The sequence below is a fragment of the Chiroxiphia lanceolata genome, chromosome 6 (genome assembly GCF_009829145.1).
Source record: "Chiroxiphia lanceolata isolate bChiLan1 chromosome 6, bChiLan1.pri, whole genome shotgun sequence".
Classification (NCBI taxonomy): Eukaryota; Metazoa; Chordata; class Aves; order Passeriformes; family Pipridae; genus Chiroxiphia; species Chiroxiphia lanceolata.
In genome coordinates, this window is record NC_045642.1 from 3,486,692 (window position 1) to 3,507,947 (window position 21,256).

Consider the following 21,256-nt stretch of genomic DNA (forward strand, 5'->3'; position numbering starts at 1 on the left):
AATATATTTCTATGTAACATCATTTTTCCACGGAATTAAAATACTGTACTATGTGTTTTGAAAATACTTCCCGTTTCTGTGGTAGATAAGGGCTTGCTTTATGCAAGTTACATACAAATATTTTAGTGACTCAGTGCTTTGAGAAGCCAAAAACTAAAGAAATTCTGTGAACATCATCCCACCAAATGAGGACTAAAAAGGGATAAAAGCACAGTCCACTGTTCATACATTATGCAGAACTGCACAACTCCACAGTAAAATATGGAGGTGGATTACTTTCCCGAAGGAAAACATCTGTCAGCAAAGCTGGGTGCATAAAGAGAAGGGTGTTTGCACACAGGTCTCACCACATTTTGGCAGAACAGGGTACTGACATATGTTGGGTGGCAAGATAACTTTCTGTACTACTTCTTCAAAGATGCCCTAAGGACAAAATGGGCTGAGACGTTCCCAAGTCCTAAGGAGGCTTCTTCATCTTCCAGGAGTGCCATGAGTAATACATGGAAATAGAGGAAGAAAAATCTCTCAGCAGTCTCAGTTGTGAAGGTCTTCAAGCTTTAATACATAATCAGTGAATATTTGTAGGAAATGAAAAACAAAACAGACAAACAAAAAACCCAAACAAAATGAAATACAGCATTCAAATCCAGTAGTGATCACAAAGTGAAGTAACTTATTCTCTGAATGACTGCAGGGTTTGGGGAAGATTTTGGTGTCCCAGGCAGCCTCAAGGAAAACACTGCAAAATCACTGATATTTTGTTAAATGGTTATCATAGATGTTAAAGGCCAGGAATCTTTTTCATGACCATTCTGATTGTCTTCACAGAAAATTCCAGTACTACTATGCAAAAAGAGACAAAACCTACCCACGCTGTTTCCTCTTCATATCAGCATGTTATATGTAATTATTACAGATAATTTATAGCTCATTAAGATGAAAAGGCATTTGCATACTTTATTGAGTGACAGTGGGACATAGAAACTATTTTCAAACTACAAAAATTCATATACATGAATTTTGAAAATCATACCAGAGAACAGATTCAGCCCATCAAAAATAAAATTATTATATTTTTATTAAGTAATTTATAATGCTTCAAAAAGCATAAAACAAAATAATGCACCTCTAAAGCAAACCCCCAAACTGCTAAGTCAGAAGAAAGCAACCCAAGAGAACTTATTTTACAACAAGCAACCAGGGTAAAAACCTGTGAGAGTCAATCAAATGCTTTAAATCAGTAGATTCCAGCAAACAAGAACATCTGGAGCAGCAAATCTTGCTGCCAGTTTCGGAATGGACAAGACTGTGATTTACTTGAGAACAGATAAACAACCTGTCAGTGTCACAGGAACAGACTGAAAAGCAGGTTCCTATTCAAGGGTAACTTTTCTTAATAAAACTGTCTTTCACTCAACAACTTAGTTAACATTCAGAGCACAGAGCTCTAGAAATAGGTAAGCAGAAAAACACTGATATACCTTTCTTGGTGAACAAAGGTTGAAGTTATTACTAGGCTGACTAACTTGTCACAAAATACCTCAACACGTCAGGTCTTTTGCTTATGTGAGACTGAACATTGATAATTTATTGAAATAGTCACTACTTAATTTGAAATCATAGTTAGGAGTTTCACATAATTGGAGACTTCATCCAGAATATTGTTTTAGTCACTCTGTCTCTATGACTGCATTTTCTATGCAATCAGCAGAGCTTCCAAGACAGTAGTTTCTTACTGATAACCACAGAAGTTCCTACTTCACAGTTGGAAACAATTATTCAAAAATTGTTTGGGGAAGAAAGGTTTCAGCAATGTCAAAACAGCAAAAATTAGCTTAATTTTAGAAAGATTTAGTGTTTTAAGAAAAGGCATCTGAAGCAGTGTATTTAAAATTCACGAATATCCAAATGAATTTCATTTTGCTCAATTCAAATTGACATAGCATTTCAATAGTTACTCCATTTCTTTTTATAAAGATAAACCCCTCAATATCAAATTGAAATATTTTAATAATCTCAAAAATTATTTCTGATTTACGGCTTCCACATAGAACTGCTTTCCACCTTCTGAAAGCTGCCAGAGCTGGGGGATTGGACACCAAGGCCACCAAGCACATGCCTGCCCAGCAACACACAGAATCTGCTCAACAGCGGGTGATGACTTTGTGCCTTCATGAAGTAGACTCAGACTTCCCAAAACATGATAACTCCTGCTCTGTGGAATAACTCTGCTTTAAGGTGTTATGTTTATGTGCATAAAACATACAATGCCATGCATGTGCCTTAAGCACATACATTTGAAACTTCTTAATCCTTGTCCTGAACCCATCAGAGTCTGATGCCCCCACACACAGTTGTCATCAGAACACCAGCCCATCTCAGGCTGTCAGATTTCTCTCCAAGTGCATGGTTCAATGACAAGAAAATTTCTTGTTTATTTTGTTTGAATAAAGAGTAATAATTTTAAAAAACTGAATAATAGCTACAATTTATTTCACTTGTGCCTTCTAAACACTCAGTTTCAGTATAAGGGGGAACTAGTTGAATATTTGCTGCCTGTTTTTTTTTTTTTTTTAATCTTTGCTATTATTGCTTAAAGTCTGTATAAACATAATGCAAAATGCAAAACAGGATTAGTGCTTCTATTGCACAGTACTTATTTTAACTACAGTTGTTATTATTATAACAAACCATCATTTCTAGATACAACAGGCAATGAACTAAGTTCCTCCTGATCTATGTTACACACTTGCTGTGCTTTTTAACCATGATGTCAAAAATGAAGTCTTTTTAGCCAGATAATAAACCTGCAAGAAATAGTTATCTCCCTCATTCTATTATTTGTTCCCAAGTCCACTCCTGATTTTTTTGTGTGTGCATGCATTTTAATTGGATGCTCACCCATTACTGTCAAGCAACTTATCTTACTACTTCACACTTTTTTGGTAAATCACAAATACCTTGCTTTCTAAACCCTTTGCATGCCTAGTGATAGTGTCTTGCTGGAAAGAAAGGATTATTAGGAAATCAGTAGTGCGTCTACAGAAAAGCAAGTGTCAGATTAGCAAGAACACTCTCTCCATCACTGTGAAGGCTTCTACCTCACCTCGCACACATGTTTAGAACAGAATTGAAGGTCTGAAGCTTTAAAGTCTGCATCTGTGATGTGACATTATAAAAGATCAAGAAAAACTCAAAAGAGACAGATTATACAGAAATAATGACTCTGGGCAAAATAAAAATCAGCTTCCTGAGAGCAATTTAGTACCAGCCTCTCTCAAGAGGACTTTCCTACAGTTTTATAAACTACATAATCTTAGCTAAAAGACATGCTGTCATCATAAAAGTCAACATTTCCTATGACCTTCCCTAATGATAATGTACATTACAATGTAGTTATTCCAGGCTGGAAATCATTCTCATATGGAACACTCCTGTGCCATCTTTCCACTTGAGAAAACAGCTCACCCAACACCATTCTAAACATGGTATTGTGCCAAGCTGACATATCCATTTCAACAAACCTGCCTGATATTTTCCTCCTTTGCCTGATCAAAATAATCCATTAAAATAATCCCAAGATCAGCCTTTCTGGAGTGTTGTGATTGAAAGATGTTATCCAAGATACGTAGAGCTGGGATGAGCAGTTCAGCAGCTTCTCATATTTTTCTGAGAAGGTCCCTTAGAAACCTCTAAATGGAAATGAGACTTACCTACCTTCCATTAAGAATTTTTAGAGATAATTTTGCTGATAGATATTAAAAAAGATTTATTGTCTAATGCTGTCTTTTCTGAACCATGTGTCATAGTCCTTGAGACATTAGTTCTCAGCATTAACAACAATTTCCAAACCAGCTAAAAATAACTAGTTTGGAGGACTTTATACATTTTCAGTTTTCCTTTTACACATTGCTCTCAATTCTGTCCAGAAAGCTTCTCCTCCTGACTAATTTCTAATGTCTCAATCCACTGACCAGTCTCAAACCACAGCTAACAAAGTGTTATTTCTTCCCACAGCCCATGCGATCCGATCTCAGCCTCCACACCTCGCACAGAGCCAGACATGGGGCACAAAGGGACCGTGTCCTGGCTGACAAGAGCACTCAGTGGCTGCACCACAGGCCTTCTTTAGCCACCTTCCAAGTTAATTCCAAAGGGCTCACACATAGGAAAAGTACCTCATACCACATTTATCTCCCCTGCTTGAGCCTAAATTTTAAGCCGGCAAAGGACCAGCTGGTACATGGCATTTGGGATGGAACAGGGAGTATCCAGAAGCTCAATAACACACACAGCACATGGAGTACAACAGCACTGTTGCTGTACCCGAGAGCTCACCTGTACAGGAGAAATCATCCACACGGACATATCCCGCGACACAGTCACAGCGATAGGATCCAGGCAAGTTAACACACACGGTATTGGCATGACAGTAATGCATCTTGGCAGCACACTCATCAATATCTGCAGGGAAGAACCACCAAAGAAAAAGGTTACAGTCAGTGAAAGGACATTGGAGAAAATAAATTCCATTTACAACTCCAAAGGTAATCAGGTTAAACACCAGCATTAAGGAGCAAGGAAAATTCAGCAAAAAATATTCCTTAAAATAGAGCTAAAACACCTGTATCATAGTAATGGGTTCCTTCACACTGTTCTTCTTGAAACACAATTTTTTTTAACTCTGGAAAAGTACCACATCCATTTGGATTTTTTCCTACAATGTTAAAAAACAAAGACTGGTGTAGTTTTCAAATACGTAAAATAGTGTCAGAAGTATGCTATACTGAAAATCCTAACTCTTAATGTCGTAGTAACTCTGTACAGCATGGTATCAGTTGCAGTGCTGGTCAGATATGACGTGGCAATGTTTGTCAGGACAATGTAGAAGCAGATTCAACTGCTCAGTTGGACAGTGAGTGCTCCAGACCTGTGGATTAACCCAAGTACTCTGACAGTGCCCTGCCCCTGAAACACAGGAGTTTCTGTGCAGGAGTTACTGGACAGGGCTTTGTGCCACTTCCACATCTCACACAAGCAGAAGACTGAACTGGTCACCTAAGTCCATTTTATGCCTGCTTTGCATCATGTCAAAAGAAAAAACAGATGACTAAGGAGCAGCAAAAACTTGACCCCATACCTCTGCTTAAGCAATCCCTATTACTGCTGCAAATCCAAAAATCAAAACTGTTTTCCCAAGAGTGACTCAAACCTATCATTTACTTGCCTGTTTAAATATCTCAAAGCTCTGTGATATTGTAAACTGTAAAATCTTCCCCCCTTCCCTCCTCGCAGAACCAGACATTACACTGAAGAATTTTCTTTATTTTTCTCTCAGCAGGATAGATTTTCTGCTTAGCAGCACAGACTTTACATGAAGTAATTCATGGTTTTCAAAGCATTAATTCTAGTGTTACATACGTCCACACAAAGAAAGATGAATCAGACTCAATTTTTTTGTCCCTATTACTTTCTTTTTGGTATTGATTGCTCCCACTCAGGAAAGGTATCAATTGACAACACAGCTGAAGACCCTCCTAGGCTGGAGTACCAGTGAGTTGCTCACCCCACAGCGCAGTCTCTGCCCAGCCATCTGTAGAGCCCAAGCTACAGACTCCCTTCTCCCTCAACACACCATGTTTATGGAGACTCAGCAGAAGTGCTACAAGGCATTAGCACCGTCAGCGTTCAGTCCCAGAAGGTGGGGGAGTTTAATTGTGCACATGCTGAGTTCTTGGTTACCTAAATTCCGGTATCCTGCTTAACCTTCCTCAACTGAAGTGGCAGCAGTTGAGATACACCCACATTTTTGAGTCAGTGAAAATGAAACACATGCCAGCTGCACTCACACTTTCCACATTATAGACAGCTGTCCAGCAGGAACTACTAGCTAAATTGCTTCATGTTGGCCAGCAAACAGCTGTCAGTTGGCAGTGATTTCTCACTGCTGCCAACTTGGGATGAATTAGAAATGATGGCCTGGAGGCAAAATACTTTGTATATCACTGCAAACACCTTAAACTATCTCGTTCCTGCATTTCTGTTGTTTCAGTTGCAGTGCCAGTTGATTAAATGAATTTTAAAAAGTCGGGAGCATCAATATATGAAAGATAAAAGCCACAAAAATTCCTCCCACATGTCTTGTTATCACACCACTGAGTGCTCGAGCCACTTGGGAAACACTCAGGTGTTGACGTGTGTTCACACTGTTCTGCTCGCAGACTATTTTTAATAGGCTTTTGGAGCATAGCTTTGAGGAGTTTTGTTCTTGCATATCTAATAATTTTCTAGCATAAAAGGAAAAGGAATAAAAGATGTCTGTAAAGAAAGCAAGAATGTCAAACAGCAACCAATTCACCTGAAAATTAACCTTATGCACTACTCTTCATCTCCAGCTTCCTCACTGAATTCATTGGACTACACCTCTCTTTCTTCCCCCAAGGAGAGGAGAGAGGATTAAAAGTCTCAAAGGTGAAGGAATTTGAACTTTGATTCATTGCAAGAAAGGCTCAGATTGCTGTAACAAAAGATACAAGAATACCCAGAGATAAAAAGAAAATTCACAACCTATATGAAAATATTGCCATGGGAGAATATCTGAAAAGGAGACTAAGGACTTCAAGTGGTGACTTGACTATAAATAGAGGAATTGAGGAAAACTGGCACTGGGTTGCTGCAGAAGTTCTAGAGTCCAGGAAGAAAAAGCCCAGGCCTAACAAAGGAAGCAGAAGTAACAAAAGATCCATCCCTTCAAACTTTGCCCACTGTCTTTGGCACATTTTCCATAAACCCTTTCAGCATTTCACATTTTCTTTTATCTTTGCAATATTAGCCTTCTACTAATACACACATTTTCTTTAGAGAGAATAATATTAAGAGGTCAAAACTGGCAACAGAATTTTCTTATTAACGCTTGTAGGGCTACGCTAAAACTGTTGTTCTGGACCTCAATTCTACAAATTCTTGTAAAAGGTTAAGTATTCATCACAAAAGGCTTTGAGTTTTTACTTAATATTGGTAGAGTAAAATCCATAAAGCACACAGTGGTATATATCAGCTCAGGTGTAATGGAACTCAAATTGTGATTCATGTGTACAGATTGCTTGTCGCATTTGAAATATTAAAGCTCATCTTTTAGTGGTCTTTTGAGGTGACAAAAATATATGATTTATGTTTCTCTCTAGGCTGAAGTAGTCTGTTTTTCTTTTAAAAAGGTATACTTATGGTCTTCAAAACGAGACTTGACACAGTATAATGATCATGTACATATCACCAGCTTCCATCTACATAAGCTCAGCTTTGCAACAACAGAGACATTTGGGCTCCAGCTTTTCAGCAAGGACTATTGTGTTGCAGGGTGGGTTGGCTTGGTGAGGGGTGTCCTACTGGGTTCAAGTGTTTCCTTAATGGGTTCATTATCTATACAGAGCTCTCTTTACTGCAGTACTCACATACCCTGTAGCTAATTAGTTATCACTGTTACTCTTTACAGCTGTAAATAGTGTTTGTGAAGTCACAGGCAAATATACATGTACTATCTTTTATTAGTTGCCAGTGCACTTAGCAATGCTATGAGTACACTGGGATAAAACACAAGAAAAGTATCTCAGTGGAACCACCTGCTCAGCCCCTGACAGGTGATTTGGTTACCTAAATTCCGGTATCCTGCTTAACCTTCCTCAACTGAAGTGGCAGCAGTTGAGATACACCCACATTTTTGAGTCTCTGAAAATGAAACACTCATCAGCTCATACCAACCAACAAAACAAGGTGGGTTGGAAAGACAATACAAAGGGTGTTCAACCCATAGCCCAGTAAAGAGGCTTTCTTGTCTGCAAATGTACTTTACAAACTGCCCAAACTCTTTTCATGCCTCACTGTGAATTCTACTGCTAAATATCTGTAATATTGAAAGATGACAATGAGACACCAAATCTCAACTAGAGCATCTTTTTACTATTTGTCCACTCCAAGAAGTCACATCAAACCAAAATAATCTCAGCTGTAAAGAGGGCACAGTTCCTATTAATGGCAATGAGAGTTTTGTCCATTTGCCCAAAAGAGAAATGGACCTCTTATTTTTTAAACTCTTAGTCCTGTAATAACCATGAGTGAACAATCTTGAAACAAAGCACTCTCTACCTCTGGAGTTGCAGACCAATGTTTGCATGCATTCCACAATAATCCCTTCAGTAGTATCATCACCTGTTGTTTGGGGCTTCACTGTTTAACTACTGAAAGACAGTAACATTCAAACCAAAACAAAATGAAACGAAGCATGAAGTGTTCCAGAGCACTAACAGATTTTGTATTTGTATCAGAATCAATTCCGCTTTTTGCATCTCTCTCCTAATTACTTGCCCTCTGGTTGGGGAGCATATTTTACCAAACTAAATTAGAATTTTTGGGCACACTATAAGGAAATAAAGACAGAAAATCAAAAACAAGAGAGGAAAAAAAAACCAAAAAAGACAGCTTTGCAGAAAGATCTCTAATTCATGATTATTAAAGCAGTGGCGGGGAAGGAATTCCCCTTCCCTCTTTTTATTCAAGTCAATACTATGCCTGAACTGTATTAGACCCTGGTCTAAATAAGCTGGATTTTTAAAAATGTAAAGTCAACCAGTATTACTATTTAAATAATATCAAATCTTAAAATATGTTCGCAAGCTGATGGAATCATATCAACCAAGTTTCCAAAACAGTGGAGCACAACAGTGGTGGAGCAAAAGACAGGCCCTAAAATTTCTGTCACCCTATGCTCATGCAAAAATGAACACGTGCCTTTTTCACCCCACTGACTAAGCAGAAACCTGGTCATTATATTTACTTGCTCTCCAAATTCTCCCTGATTCTGTCCTCTCCTGCTCTTATCTCCTTTCCACTGCCAGACTCACTTGACTTCATCTCCACTTGCCTTTTTGTTTTTCCTTTTTACCCCCCACACTGCCTGTATTCTTTCTGATATATCTCATATGTCTTAGACATCCCATACCTGATTTTTACCTCTAGCACAGGGCTGGTTTCTCAAACTGTGCAATAGAACCCTCAGGGAGCCATAAAGCATTAGACACAGCAGTCAGCAGTTCCCTGTGAGCTGGCAGCAGCTCAGCTTCCCCCAGTTGCCTGAGTAAGAAAAGACTAATTACTGGCTGCAAATGTTTAGACGAGCCTTAAAACTGTTTACCAACAACTGTTTACCAGTTTCCTCTGTGGCAATTCATGTCCTCCAAGGCAGGGCAGCAATGCAAACACAGGCAACCCTCTGACTTGAGGATGGAGCTGCTGCCCATTCAGAGGCAGGGATATAACCCAAAACAAGAGCAGATAAGCAAAAGTAAAATTTTCCCTTTCAACAAGGCTGAGAAATATTACCCTAATGTCGTTAAGTAACTAATCAGCGAAAAATGCGTTCATAAATTAGGGCTGATGTAGCATCACCTGGGAATCCATAGGCAATAAAATAACCATCAATAGAATAATATCAGGAAGTATTATCATTTTGACTTTTAGAGCATCATTAAAATGGTGCAGCCTCTTCCTCTGGGCATAGTGTAAAAGTGCTTTACATTGATATACCTACTTTACGATCAGGACTAGAGTATCAATATTCCAAATCTGCTTTCTATCTATTTAACTGCCCCTTAGGGATGGAATTTGTATAACTATTAGTTTAAACAAATAAATAAATATTTAAAAGCACACATTCACATCCAAATAATACTTGAACAGTCACACTTTCCAGCCCTGAACTAAGGTGACATTCCTGAGAAGGACAAAAATAAAAATTCAAGTGAAGGTACCTTCCTGGTCTTTATTTCAATAGTCTTAAATACTTTTACCAATCACAGTCAAGAAAGCAACTGGTTATTCCTGAAAAGAGATCACAACATTTTGCTAGCTCTTTCTCAGCTACAGCAGTAAACAATCCACCCAGGAAAGTGGTTGTTTCCTAAAAGCCACCCTGATGAAGTTCAGCCTTAGACATTAAAATATTGCCTAGGTACAATACGATCCCCTTCTCCATCCTTGTCAATGCTTACAATAACACACTAATCATTAGCCTCTTCAGGTTATGATTTTTTTGCCTTAAAAAACAAAAATTAAAAAAATAGAGATTTTCATAACCTGAATCTCAAATGATCTGACCAATTCCCTGATTCTTTGGAGCCAGGGAATTTCATCTATAGTCATTTTTGGTCATCATTCCTCAAAATAGCACAACCCTGTCATGAAAGACAGCACTCAAATTCTTAAATCTTTCTGTCCAGACTATCTAATGTCCCTCTCGGTGAGAAGTTTTTCATTTTATTTATTCTACTAAATTCTGCTCCTCTCTAAGGAAAACTGAAAACTTGCAGTTTCACTCTGCTTTGTGCTTTCCATCACTACACTGGCAATTTATGATGCATTATTAAAGGTCTGTGCCATTGGTTTGGTGGGATGGTCCCAAAGAGCCTGGAGATCTCTTAGGATAAAACCAGTTTATTTAAATTGAACTTTTCCTAAAGGATCATTTCAATCAGTTCAAAAGCTGCCACTGACATGTTAGCATTAAAGAAAATATAAGTAATGTGGTCTTGTTCCTAACAGAGAGGAGCTGTTTTCTTAACCCTAAGTGCATTCATTTGATAAACATATTAATTGAAAATGTTCACAGACTTATAAATATTACTTTTTTAAGTTGTTTGCAGCTATAGCTCTTAGGGATGGTTGATAACTTATTCATAAGGTATCTCTGATAGTTGCAAATAAATTATTTTAAAAAATATGCAGCCAGAATTCACATATGATAACGCAGCTTAGAGAACACAGATTAAAAATAATCACAGAAAGCAGAATTAAACATTTGGGGAAACAGGTTTTGGCTAACAGCAACAGCTCAGTCATTTGCTCAAACATGCCAAAGCAACTAGAAAAAAAACAAGTCAAAATTCTTCTTGTACTCTTATAGCAGCTGCTGTGATGTTTAGAACTAACTGAAGTTAAAAAAGATTGCTTTATCCGGGATTATCCAAGCCTTTTAATTTTTTCTTTCTAATTATACTTTGAAAATATACTGATATTTCTATTTAGAATGCACAGCAGCAGAACAGGCTAGTAAGGAGTGTGTCTGAGTGTGTGTAAGAACTTTGAATTCTTTAAAGATGCTGCTTAATTTGCTCTTCCTCTCAGTGGCTTATCAGAGGCAATGCAACAAGCAAGCCACTGCTGTGTTCCAGTCTGCCTGGCCAGCAGGATTCAGGACTTTTACCCAACTCAGTACCACCATCCCTGCTCTCCAGCTACTCTCTGGCCTCTTGGACATCATCAGGGCAGATCAATGCCTTTGAGGACACTCTGCTGTAAGGGATTCGTGGATTCCGAGGAGCGTTCGTTACATCCTCTCATGGACATTATGGCAGAGGTTCTTTGACACCTCCAGGTATTTTAACATACTCAGGAATACCAGCAGCTACTTGAAGAGAGAATTTTATATTTCAGGGAAATGACCTGGTGTCTATCAGAAAGGAAGAAAAAAAAAAGGAAAAAAAAAAAGAGGACAACGACTTATGCCGCTTAAACTGTGATAAGTGCTCTGAAAAGTAAAAAGTAAGATGTAATGATAGGTAGCCTGGGAGAAATACTGAGAAACTGCTTTATTCTGAGGCTTCAAACTGACAGACGGTAGGTTTAGATTAGACACTAGGAAGAAATTCTTTTCTGTGAGGGTGATGAGGCACTGGAGCAGCATGCCCAGAGAAGCTGTAGATGCCCCATCCCTGGAAGTGTTCTGGTGGAAGGTGTTCATTCCATGGCATTGGGGTTGGAATTATATTTAAGGACCCTTCCAACCCAGGCCACTCTATGATTCTATGCTGATTATAATTAGACCACTTCATCTAGAATGCAGTTAATCCCATATAAGCTGGTGCTGGCCCTACAGGAGTTGTTGGGGCTTGGAACTTTGCAGGAGCAAGCCTTCAACAGGAGGAGCTGTGTGAGCACACAGGAGATTTCATGGGTTACAGAGCTATTGCTGTGTCCCCTGACAACAGGACTAGGTAATGAACCAGCAGAGATCTGGGCCAACTCTATCCATAGTCAGAGCAACAGTCCTGACAGTATTGCCAAGGACTCTGGAGTAGGTAAGAGCTAAATTCAGAGAGAGACAAGAGACAAACTCAGAAAGAGAATACCATTCAAATATGAAGCATTTTAAAAGCTTCTCTTATAAAAATATGAACTTAGAAATAAACCCATGTTGCTGTAAATCCTATGATGACATTAGCTTGTTCTTTTGTATTAGTTTTATCTTAAAAACCACTCCAAAACTGCTGTTCTTTTTTTTTAGAGATCATGTGTTCAGTATTTCACATTAAAAATCCTTTTATCCATCACCCACACTTATTGAAAGTTAGGAAATAATGATATTTGTACATGCTATCTTTCTCAGAAAAGAATTTTTCTCAAAGCTTTTCTCCAATTGTTAATTTGGAAATAAATAAAAATTTACATGATAAGTAAAACGTTGGGGTACCCACAGTTCATCCTTGTAAATATAATAAATGCTTGTATGGGTATAGGGACCCAATAAAGAAAATATTGCTCAACTTCACCACAATAGTCATGTCTGGCAGTTCATCAGAAATTGAAAACATCAAAAGTCACTGGCTTTTCCCATCCTGCCTCAGGTATCCTGTATATTTTTCCATAAAGCAGGAGATGTTTTGGGAATCCTGTAGTTGTTGAGGAGAGGATGGTAAAAAAAAGGGCTTATCACAAGGCATATGTGGGACAAATTCTTTCCACCAAAAATGGTTTGATAAGCCAAACAGTAAAACGTGAGCTACCCTGTCACAGTCTGTCAGCACAGCACATCTCCAGGCAACTGCGAGCTTTAAAGTTTGGAATCAGCAATTTGACACTGTTCACCATCACTCCCTTCTAAAACCTGGAGTACAATGACAAGAGGCTGATCTGTGCCACGTCGCTCTGATGAATCCATACAGATCAACAAATACGTGAATATCCATTCCCTTGCAGAAGTGGTGCCTGTCTGGGACACAGAGGAACTTAATCGCTTTTCCCTGGCTAGAGCCTGTGATGGAAACCTCCAACGAACTACTACAGGGAAAAGGGTAGGAAGAGTTATATATAATAAATGCAACTGGACTACTCTCCCTTAGTACTACTCTTTCACCCATTTTTCTTCTTCAAAGGCTCTTAATGCACGAGAATTTATTCTAAATCTAACCACTTCATGCTAGGCTGTGAGAGTTGCCATTACATAAGTCTACGACAAACAAAAGGTTATGCTACTACTGCTCACAAATATATTACTGCCCATTAGAAAACACAGCAATATAATCACCTCATTCTTATGAAAAGAGCTCTGTTCCCAAGAAAGATTGCTCCTAGTTAACTACATAAGTGTACTCCCAAACCCAGACTTGCTTTGGCTTTGATTTCACTTATGAAAGAAACTCCTTCTGGATCTCAGTAAGCACAGATGAAATAAAGACTGCTGTTGGAAAAGGAATGTAAGATTTCTGTAACAGATTCACCTCCTTATTTATTATCTTTCCAAACATTCTTAGAGATACCAGTGGATGCTTATACGGTGGGAAGAGGTGAGGGAAGTGTTGTTTTTCTCTAATCTTCCATTCACCTGTATTAGCCAAGTAAAACGATACATTGAAATAACTACATCCATTTTCATTCAGCTAATCCCTTACCTTTTTAATCCCTTCTATCTGATTTTACTAATGGCTAAGGGTGAACAATGGATTACTGTATCAAAATAAACAATTCTTTCTTCATGCCATTATACTGAGAGCAATTATATTAAACACCTGGTTCCATCAGCACTTGTCTTATACCTCCATCCACAATTTTTGCGTCACTGTTCTATTTTTTACTCCAATACTCTTACCCAGTTTGTCTCCTTCTATCTATGTCCTGTGATATTGACTGGCTTACTCTTTCAAATCCACCCAGATGCTATCTTCAAATGATAAATTGTAGAAGGCTACCCATATAATTGATCTAGAATCCCTGTGCCCACAGCAACATTTTACTGTGGCATTTTGAAGGACACTGTAACCCTCTGAAAAATTAAATGCTTGTGAAAACTGTATGGTTTGTTGGGTTTTTTTTGGGGGGTGGTGTCTTTATTATGTCCAAAAAAACCCTACAGTCCCTGGAAGATTACTAGGCTAGTATTTTATGATGATTTTTAGTATATACTGCTGTAGTAAATGAGATATATAATACATTAGTGGCACAAATCATATAAAATTAATACTCCTCAATTTCATACTGAAGTATTTTTTTCACTCAATGAGTATTTGTGCAGCACACAGATAATGGAAGGATATTGTCCCATGTTGGTAAACACCAACTGTGCCCTATTTTCACTATTTACGGCCTTCATGACACTATTTGCATTTTCCCAACTGTTCTCTCTTAACATCTTTCCAACAATTCATTATTCAACTGTTTCCATTACATCATGTTCCTCTATCCAGCTCTGCTGAAAAATCCATGAGGAAAAAACACTGAACTTGAAGTGGCAGACTCATCACCACTGCTGAGCAATTGCAGCCTCTTCAATGCCACATAATTCAAACCGGGTGGTTTCACATGATAGAGGATTTACTGATTTTATTTTCATGGGTCCAGATTATTCCCTGTTAATCAGTTTCCACAGAGGGATAGAGAAAAATATCATATTCAGATAAGAAAATTATGGATCATTGCAAAACAGTTCCTGAGTATCCCTTAGAGCCTTGCTAAACACATTTTTGTGTTCCACATCCTTGCTACACAATCTAGTCTTATTGTTTGTGCCTTTTTAAATTTAATTTAATCTGTAATGTAAAACTAAATAAAAAAGGAAGCATCAGCAGAAGAAAAATACCTAATTTTAGATATTATAAATATATACATTATAATATAAATATAACCTTAATTGATATAACTGAAAAATGCAAGATGCATTTCTCATCCGAGCAAATATGATAATCAGGTGTGATTTATAGCACTGGTTACTGAAAGACGCATTTCTGGTTTGGAGATTGCAATAAGACTGCATAACCTGAGGTGAGATAAATAAGAAGAACAGTAAGAGGAGGTGGGGGGGAGGGAATCCAACAGATGATCATAAAAATATACTTTACCTGCAACCTTAAGTCCTGCCTCAACACTTAGCATGAATGTTACTTTAACTGCTTTGCTTTTGGCTATGAAATTGAATTGGTGATTTAATGCTTTCCCCTTTGATAAGACAGTCACATGTTTAGCTGTGGTTAAAAAAAAAAGAAGAAATGGGAACACTCTGGTCCTTAATATTTCTTTTCTAGTAAATCTGCATCTAAATTACTACATCCCCTATTAATGATATTTTACATACTTTTCCTTTATCCGTGTCAGCTCCTGAGGAATACATTCACATGGATTCCCTCAAGGTCCACCAAGGCAAGTGGTCAGAGCACAAAGGAAGAATGGCGTAGAGAGATGCAGAGCCAGTCCTCCCTGGCCAGGAAACCTAATTGTGAGTGAGTCTGTTGCTTGGTTGATGTTTTAATGGAAGATCTTGAATGGGCACATGCCCTCCGGCAAAGAGCCTCACTGCAAGCAAGGTTTCTGAGACTCTTGCAGAAGCAGAATTTTAATTTGTAGTACACAGCACACCTTTGGGAATGGAGGTTGGGAACAGAAGCAGCATTATGTAGTTATTCCTGATAGTGAATTACTATTTTATTACCGGTACCATTACATATATTTCAAAGCACGTTATACAGGACTGCACAGCAGGGTCGTGAGTGGCAGAAGCATACATCAGGTGAAAGTATCCTTGTGATAGTCAACAGAAAGACACCATGATCTTAATGGGCTTTGAACCAACCTGCTGCATGTGTATGTGTGTGTGTGTGTGTGCACTTACGTGCACACTGCAGAGGGAGATAAATCAACAAAGATCTCATCCTGAATGAGGAGAAAGCAAAGGAGGGTTGAGGGAGCATTACTGGTTTCAAATGCTGTATTCTGACTCAAATTTTCAAGCTAGATTAAACTTTATTTAATAGCGAAACAGCAACTCTTAGATTGCTGTCAATGAAACCATGTATTTTTCTCTGGAGAGAACCATTATGAAAACAACATGAGCTTCCACTATCAATAAAAGAATGGAGACTTCTATCTCCATCTAATGCCTTTTCACCATCTAGATTAAGAAGCAAATTCTAGCCTGATTTCATTGGTCATTCTGCATTAGTTGTAAATAAAGAATGAAAAAAATAGAAACAGCAGAACTAGGCAAGCTGTGGATAGAAAGTCAATATCAAAAATCAATGCAAAATACTCCTCATCTCCAACAGTTTCCAATGCTTTCTCTTCCCTCCACATACACCTCAAGCTACTATTCTTTTTTTTTAACAGCAGTGTAACCTAGTCACATTAGAGCACACAGCATGAAGTCACCCACAGAGTAGAGCCAGACAGGACACTATTTGCTTCATGAAAACATACTCCCACTGTTAGAGACTTCAAAAAACATGAAAAGCGATGGTTGTCAAAGTAAAGCCACTCCACATAGAATTCATGAGATTACATAATAAAGACCCTACTTTGAAGTGTCTCTGAGATTTTTCTTAACACAAAGTTCTCATTTTTGTAACTGAAAATAATTCTGAGACTACAAATCTCATGTCAATGCAAATCAACATGCCTATACCAGCATATAATAGGGAATATCCATTTGTAGCTGCCAAGAACAGAAGAAAGCTAGCAGGCACGGGTGGGACTTGGTCCCCCAACGCACCTGGCTACTGCAGATTATTACATGGCACTTGAATCCCAGACAGACAGGTGCTAACAAGCGTAATTTACTTGCTTTAGCAAGTTAAGGTACACCGTTCCCCTAATCTGTGTTCTGATCATGTCTCCCAACCCTGCATATCCTTTGCTTTCCTGCACAGCAATAGCAGAAAATGGCCTCCAGGAAGGTGTTGACCACAAAAACCTCCTCTTTACTCCCAAGAGGAATAACAGCACTTCCAGGATTGCTGTGAATAGGAAGTGAAGGGAGAAGCCACTGCCTGTATTTCCATCCTTAACGTGTGCCCTTTGATGGAAAGCAGAGGGAGCACCTCAAAATAAGTTCAGAGTAACAATGTTAACAGAAGAAAAAGAAATTTCCTTAATGTTTGGGAAAAGAAAAGATGAAACTGAGCTAAATAGGGAAGCAGGAGCCTAGATGTTAGCATATACATACATGATAGCATATACATACATGAAAACGGTTAGGGAACAACGTGGACAGGGCTAAAGCTCCTGCTGATGGGCTGTAACACAAGACTGAGAAGACTGTACAACAAAAACCAGTATATTTCCACAACAGTCAAAGCCCTCGCATCACAATCCAAAAGTAGTTTTCCTTCTCAAAACCGTAATTAGAACACGTCCTTCTGCTGAGAAAGTATTGAAAGAGAATTGCAGAATTTATGCCATTATCAATTACAACACATGACTTCCTACAGAAAAGAAACTCTCATTTTACCATATTGGGTTTGGGTGATAAGGTCTTGGTAGCAGGGGGTCTACAGGGGTGGATTCTGTGACAGGATATCAGAAGCTGCCCCCATGTCCAACAGACCCAATGCCAGCTGGCTCCAGGACAGACCCATCACTGACAAAATCTGAACCCATCAGCAACACTGGTAGCACTTCCTGATATCACATTTAGGAAAAGGGTAAAAACCCCTGTGCAATAGCAGCTGGGAGAGAGGATTGAGAATATGTGAGAGGAACAGCTCTGCAGGCACCACAGTCAGTGCAGAAAGAGGGGCAGGAGGTGCTCCAGGCACCAGAGCTGAGATTCCCCTGCAGCCTGTGGTGAGGCAGCCGTGCCCTGCAGCCCATAGGGGTCCATGAGGGAGCAGAGATCCTCCTGCAGCCCCTGGAGGAGCCCCACACTGGAGCAGGTGGATGCCCAGAGGAGGCTGTGACCTCATGGACAGCCAACACCAGAGCAAGCTCCTGGCGGGACCTTCGGCCCCATGGAAGGAGCCCCCACTGGAGCAAGTTTGGTGGCAGGACTTGTGACCCCACAGAAGGGACCCCCACTGAAGCAGTTCACAAAGAACTGCAGCCTGTGGGAAGGACCCACATTGGAACAGTTCACGAAGGACTTTCTGCTGTGGAAGGGATCCCATGCTGGAGCAGGGGAAGAGTGTGAGGAGGAAAGAACAGCAGAGATAAGGCATTATGAACTGCCCATAACTCCCATTCCACATCCTCCTGTATTGCTTGGGTGGAGGAGGTAGAAAAATCAGGAGTGAAGTTGAGCCTGGGAAGAAGAGAGGGGTAGGGGGAAGGTCTTCTTTAAATCTGTTCTTATTTCTCATTATCCTACTCTGATTTGATTGGCAATAAATTAAATTAATTTCCTCAAGTCAAGTCTGTTTTGCCAACGATGGTAATTGCTGAGTGATCTCTCTCTGTCCTTATCTTGACCCGTAAGCCTTTTGTTATATTTTTCTCTCCCTGTCTTGTTGAGGAGGGGAGTGATAAAGCAGCTTGGTGGTCACCTGGCAGATAGTCAAGGTCAACCCACTTAATTTACTCATTTTAAACTAGGAATTCTATTTCCTTTAGCCTGTGAAAAAGCAATCTAAGCAATTTTATCACCATATTTGTTATGTCTTAAGTACTAAAGAATGAAGAATCAGAGACCCATTTAGGATGGAAAAGCAAAATCAAGATTTTTCGAGTTTCCACTCCACTTAATTCCTGTAAGAATGATGCTAATAACTGTCATTTTAGCAGCTGATAGGTGCAATTTTAATTAGTTAGGCATTGTTTTTCATTAAGGTGAGCGATGTACTGCAACCCCATTGAGTCATAAACCCGTCATTTAACACAACTGCCAGCCTTTCTGAGGCAACTCACTTGACATGCTAGGAAATCAAAGGAAAGGAGCAACTACTTTATCTAGACTGCATTCCTATTTCTGGGTATAATAAATGTCAAGGAAAAATTAATAATGCACAATAACAAGACATAGAGCACATGCTGCTTTCTCACAAAACACTGATATTCAAGATTTAAAAAGACTTTTTTAAGAAGTCATCCACCTTCTTCCAATAAAGAACAGCTTTTCGTTCTCCTGTAGTGCTTTCACAAATCCAAATAACAAGTAAGTGATATAATCTACTGACACAATAGACTGATCAATCCTACAGTCTAACAAAGCTGAATATATACATATATATATAAATAATTTTCTCTTTAACAATCAGTTTCTATTTACCTTCCAGTTTTTCAGAAATCGTAACAACTTTGTTCCTTAGTTCTACCTTCTTATTATCTTGAAAGCCCTAAAACAACTCTTTTGTCTAGTCCACAATCTTGAATTCAGCTCCTCTCTGACTGTTCATGCACATATTTGAACACACATTCAGCCCATCCCTTCAGCCAAGCTCTCCTCATCTAACTTCTGGTCTTGCCTCATAAATCAGTTCCTACAAGCCCTTCATCATTTTTACAGTTCTTTCTGAATAGCTTTCTATTTATTAATTTTAAATTTTCTAACCCAACATGTCACATGCTCTGAACTCTGCTTCTGAATCATCACAGTGATTTTGGAACGGTAAAATCATATGCTGCTTTGACCTTGGAAAACTATCCCAGAACCAGATGCTGTTAAAACAGTTTTAGAGAAAGCATGAAGGAAGAAAACTATACAGGAATAGTGAAATGACTGTGGTTAAATTATTTTGAGGCTTACACAGGGCCATAAAAACCTCCTAAACAAAGGAAGACTGATATTAATTTCTCGTAGATACAATTACATAGCATATAATTTGCACTGATTCTAGGTTATACAAATCTTCTTGTTGTTTTCAAATAAGTACTAAATTCTTGTATTCTGATAAATGCCCCATAAATCTGCTATTTCTTAAAATACAAGGAAGACACATTGTCATGGATGACGGGTACAGGGTATTTGCTTTGGCTCAAGGAACTTAAGACTCAGCTCATGAGGTGAACTAGAATATTTCCATGCCAAATTTTCAGGGGATAAAAAAAAAACAGAGAGCTGACATCTGTACTATTTAAAAAACTGGTATGCACACATGTATCCATACATAAATAAATTAAAACAATCCCCAGTTTCCCCATGCAGATCCAGGAGGGGCTCTGATCGCTGTGCACGCTGTGTTCATCTTAAATAAAAGGGATTCTTTCACACTTTAAAACCCTGAAGTCTCTATCTGGGCATCCTAAGCACAGGCATATAATTAAAGGGACATGCCATACTGCAGCTTGTTCAGGAATCAGTAACACAAAAAAAGGCATTAACACAAGGCAGATAAAAATACAAAAGCATCCATCTTCATACAGTCACAGGCAGTTCTTAAGACTTGGCTAGTAAATACTAAGAGCACATCCAGGGTATCCATATGCTAAATCTGTATTTAGTTCTATGTCAGAAGAGTAATGTGTTGTAGCACCATGTATTAAAACATTGATTAATCATGTTGTTGATATAGTAATAATAAAATATTTTAATAATAATTTAAATATCTACTGACAGATGAAGAGCTTGTCTCCAAGGTGACTAAAGTGAATCTTATTCCTTTCTGCATTTCCCTTAGGTATAGCCAGCTTATTACTACCTTGAGAAAATATTTTTTTCCTCTACTCACAGCGTCTCTTACTTTTTTTGAGTTCTGCTGTTTTCTCTGATGGCAAAACTGTTCATATTTTTGAGTACAAATCTCAGTGGTTTGTATTTTTGCCGTGTTGCAATTCATCAATGCTGCTTTCATCTGCCATTTTATCCAGTGTCTGTGTAAATAAATACTGGTGGTTGATGCCTTACAACCCACCCAAAAGGTCCAGACATCTTGAAGGCATAAAGGAATTGGTTTGACAGTAGCTATTGATGCAATCTGACGTACAATATGAAGAAACGTGTATCGTGCCTTGAAAGAATACCCTCTCTGACTGCTACACTTCTGAATTAACCATAAACCACAGAAGACATTTCTTAACTCAAAAGCACTTTTGGACAGATGTAATTCTATTAGTTTCAGCAGAGGTAATTGTAAGAAGTTTTGTGTCTGAAAGTAGGAAGAAACTACACAGATGGCTGCAGACCAAAGCTAACTGTCCTTTAGGAAGAGACAGGCTCGCCAGCCTGGCATCTTCCATCCAGTTGGACTGGACTATCCATCCAACTAGGGATGTTAGCACAGCATTGTACCTG

General features: G+C 38.7%; 1 protein-coding gene across 1 annotated transcript in view; it reads right to left on the reverse strand.

Annotated features, from left to right (window-relative positions):
- The window catches only part of NELL1 (neural EGFL like 1), a 287,217-nt gene that overhangs the window by 137,730 nt on the left and 128,231 nt on the right, over positions 1–21,256 (reverse strand). Inside the window, 1 exon segment of the mRNA XM_032691544.1 lies at positions 4,339–4,464. Within this exon segment, the coding sequence (XP_032547435.1) occupies positions 4,339–4,464 (126 nt within the window).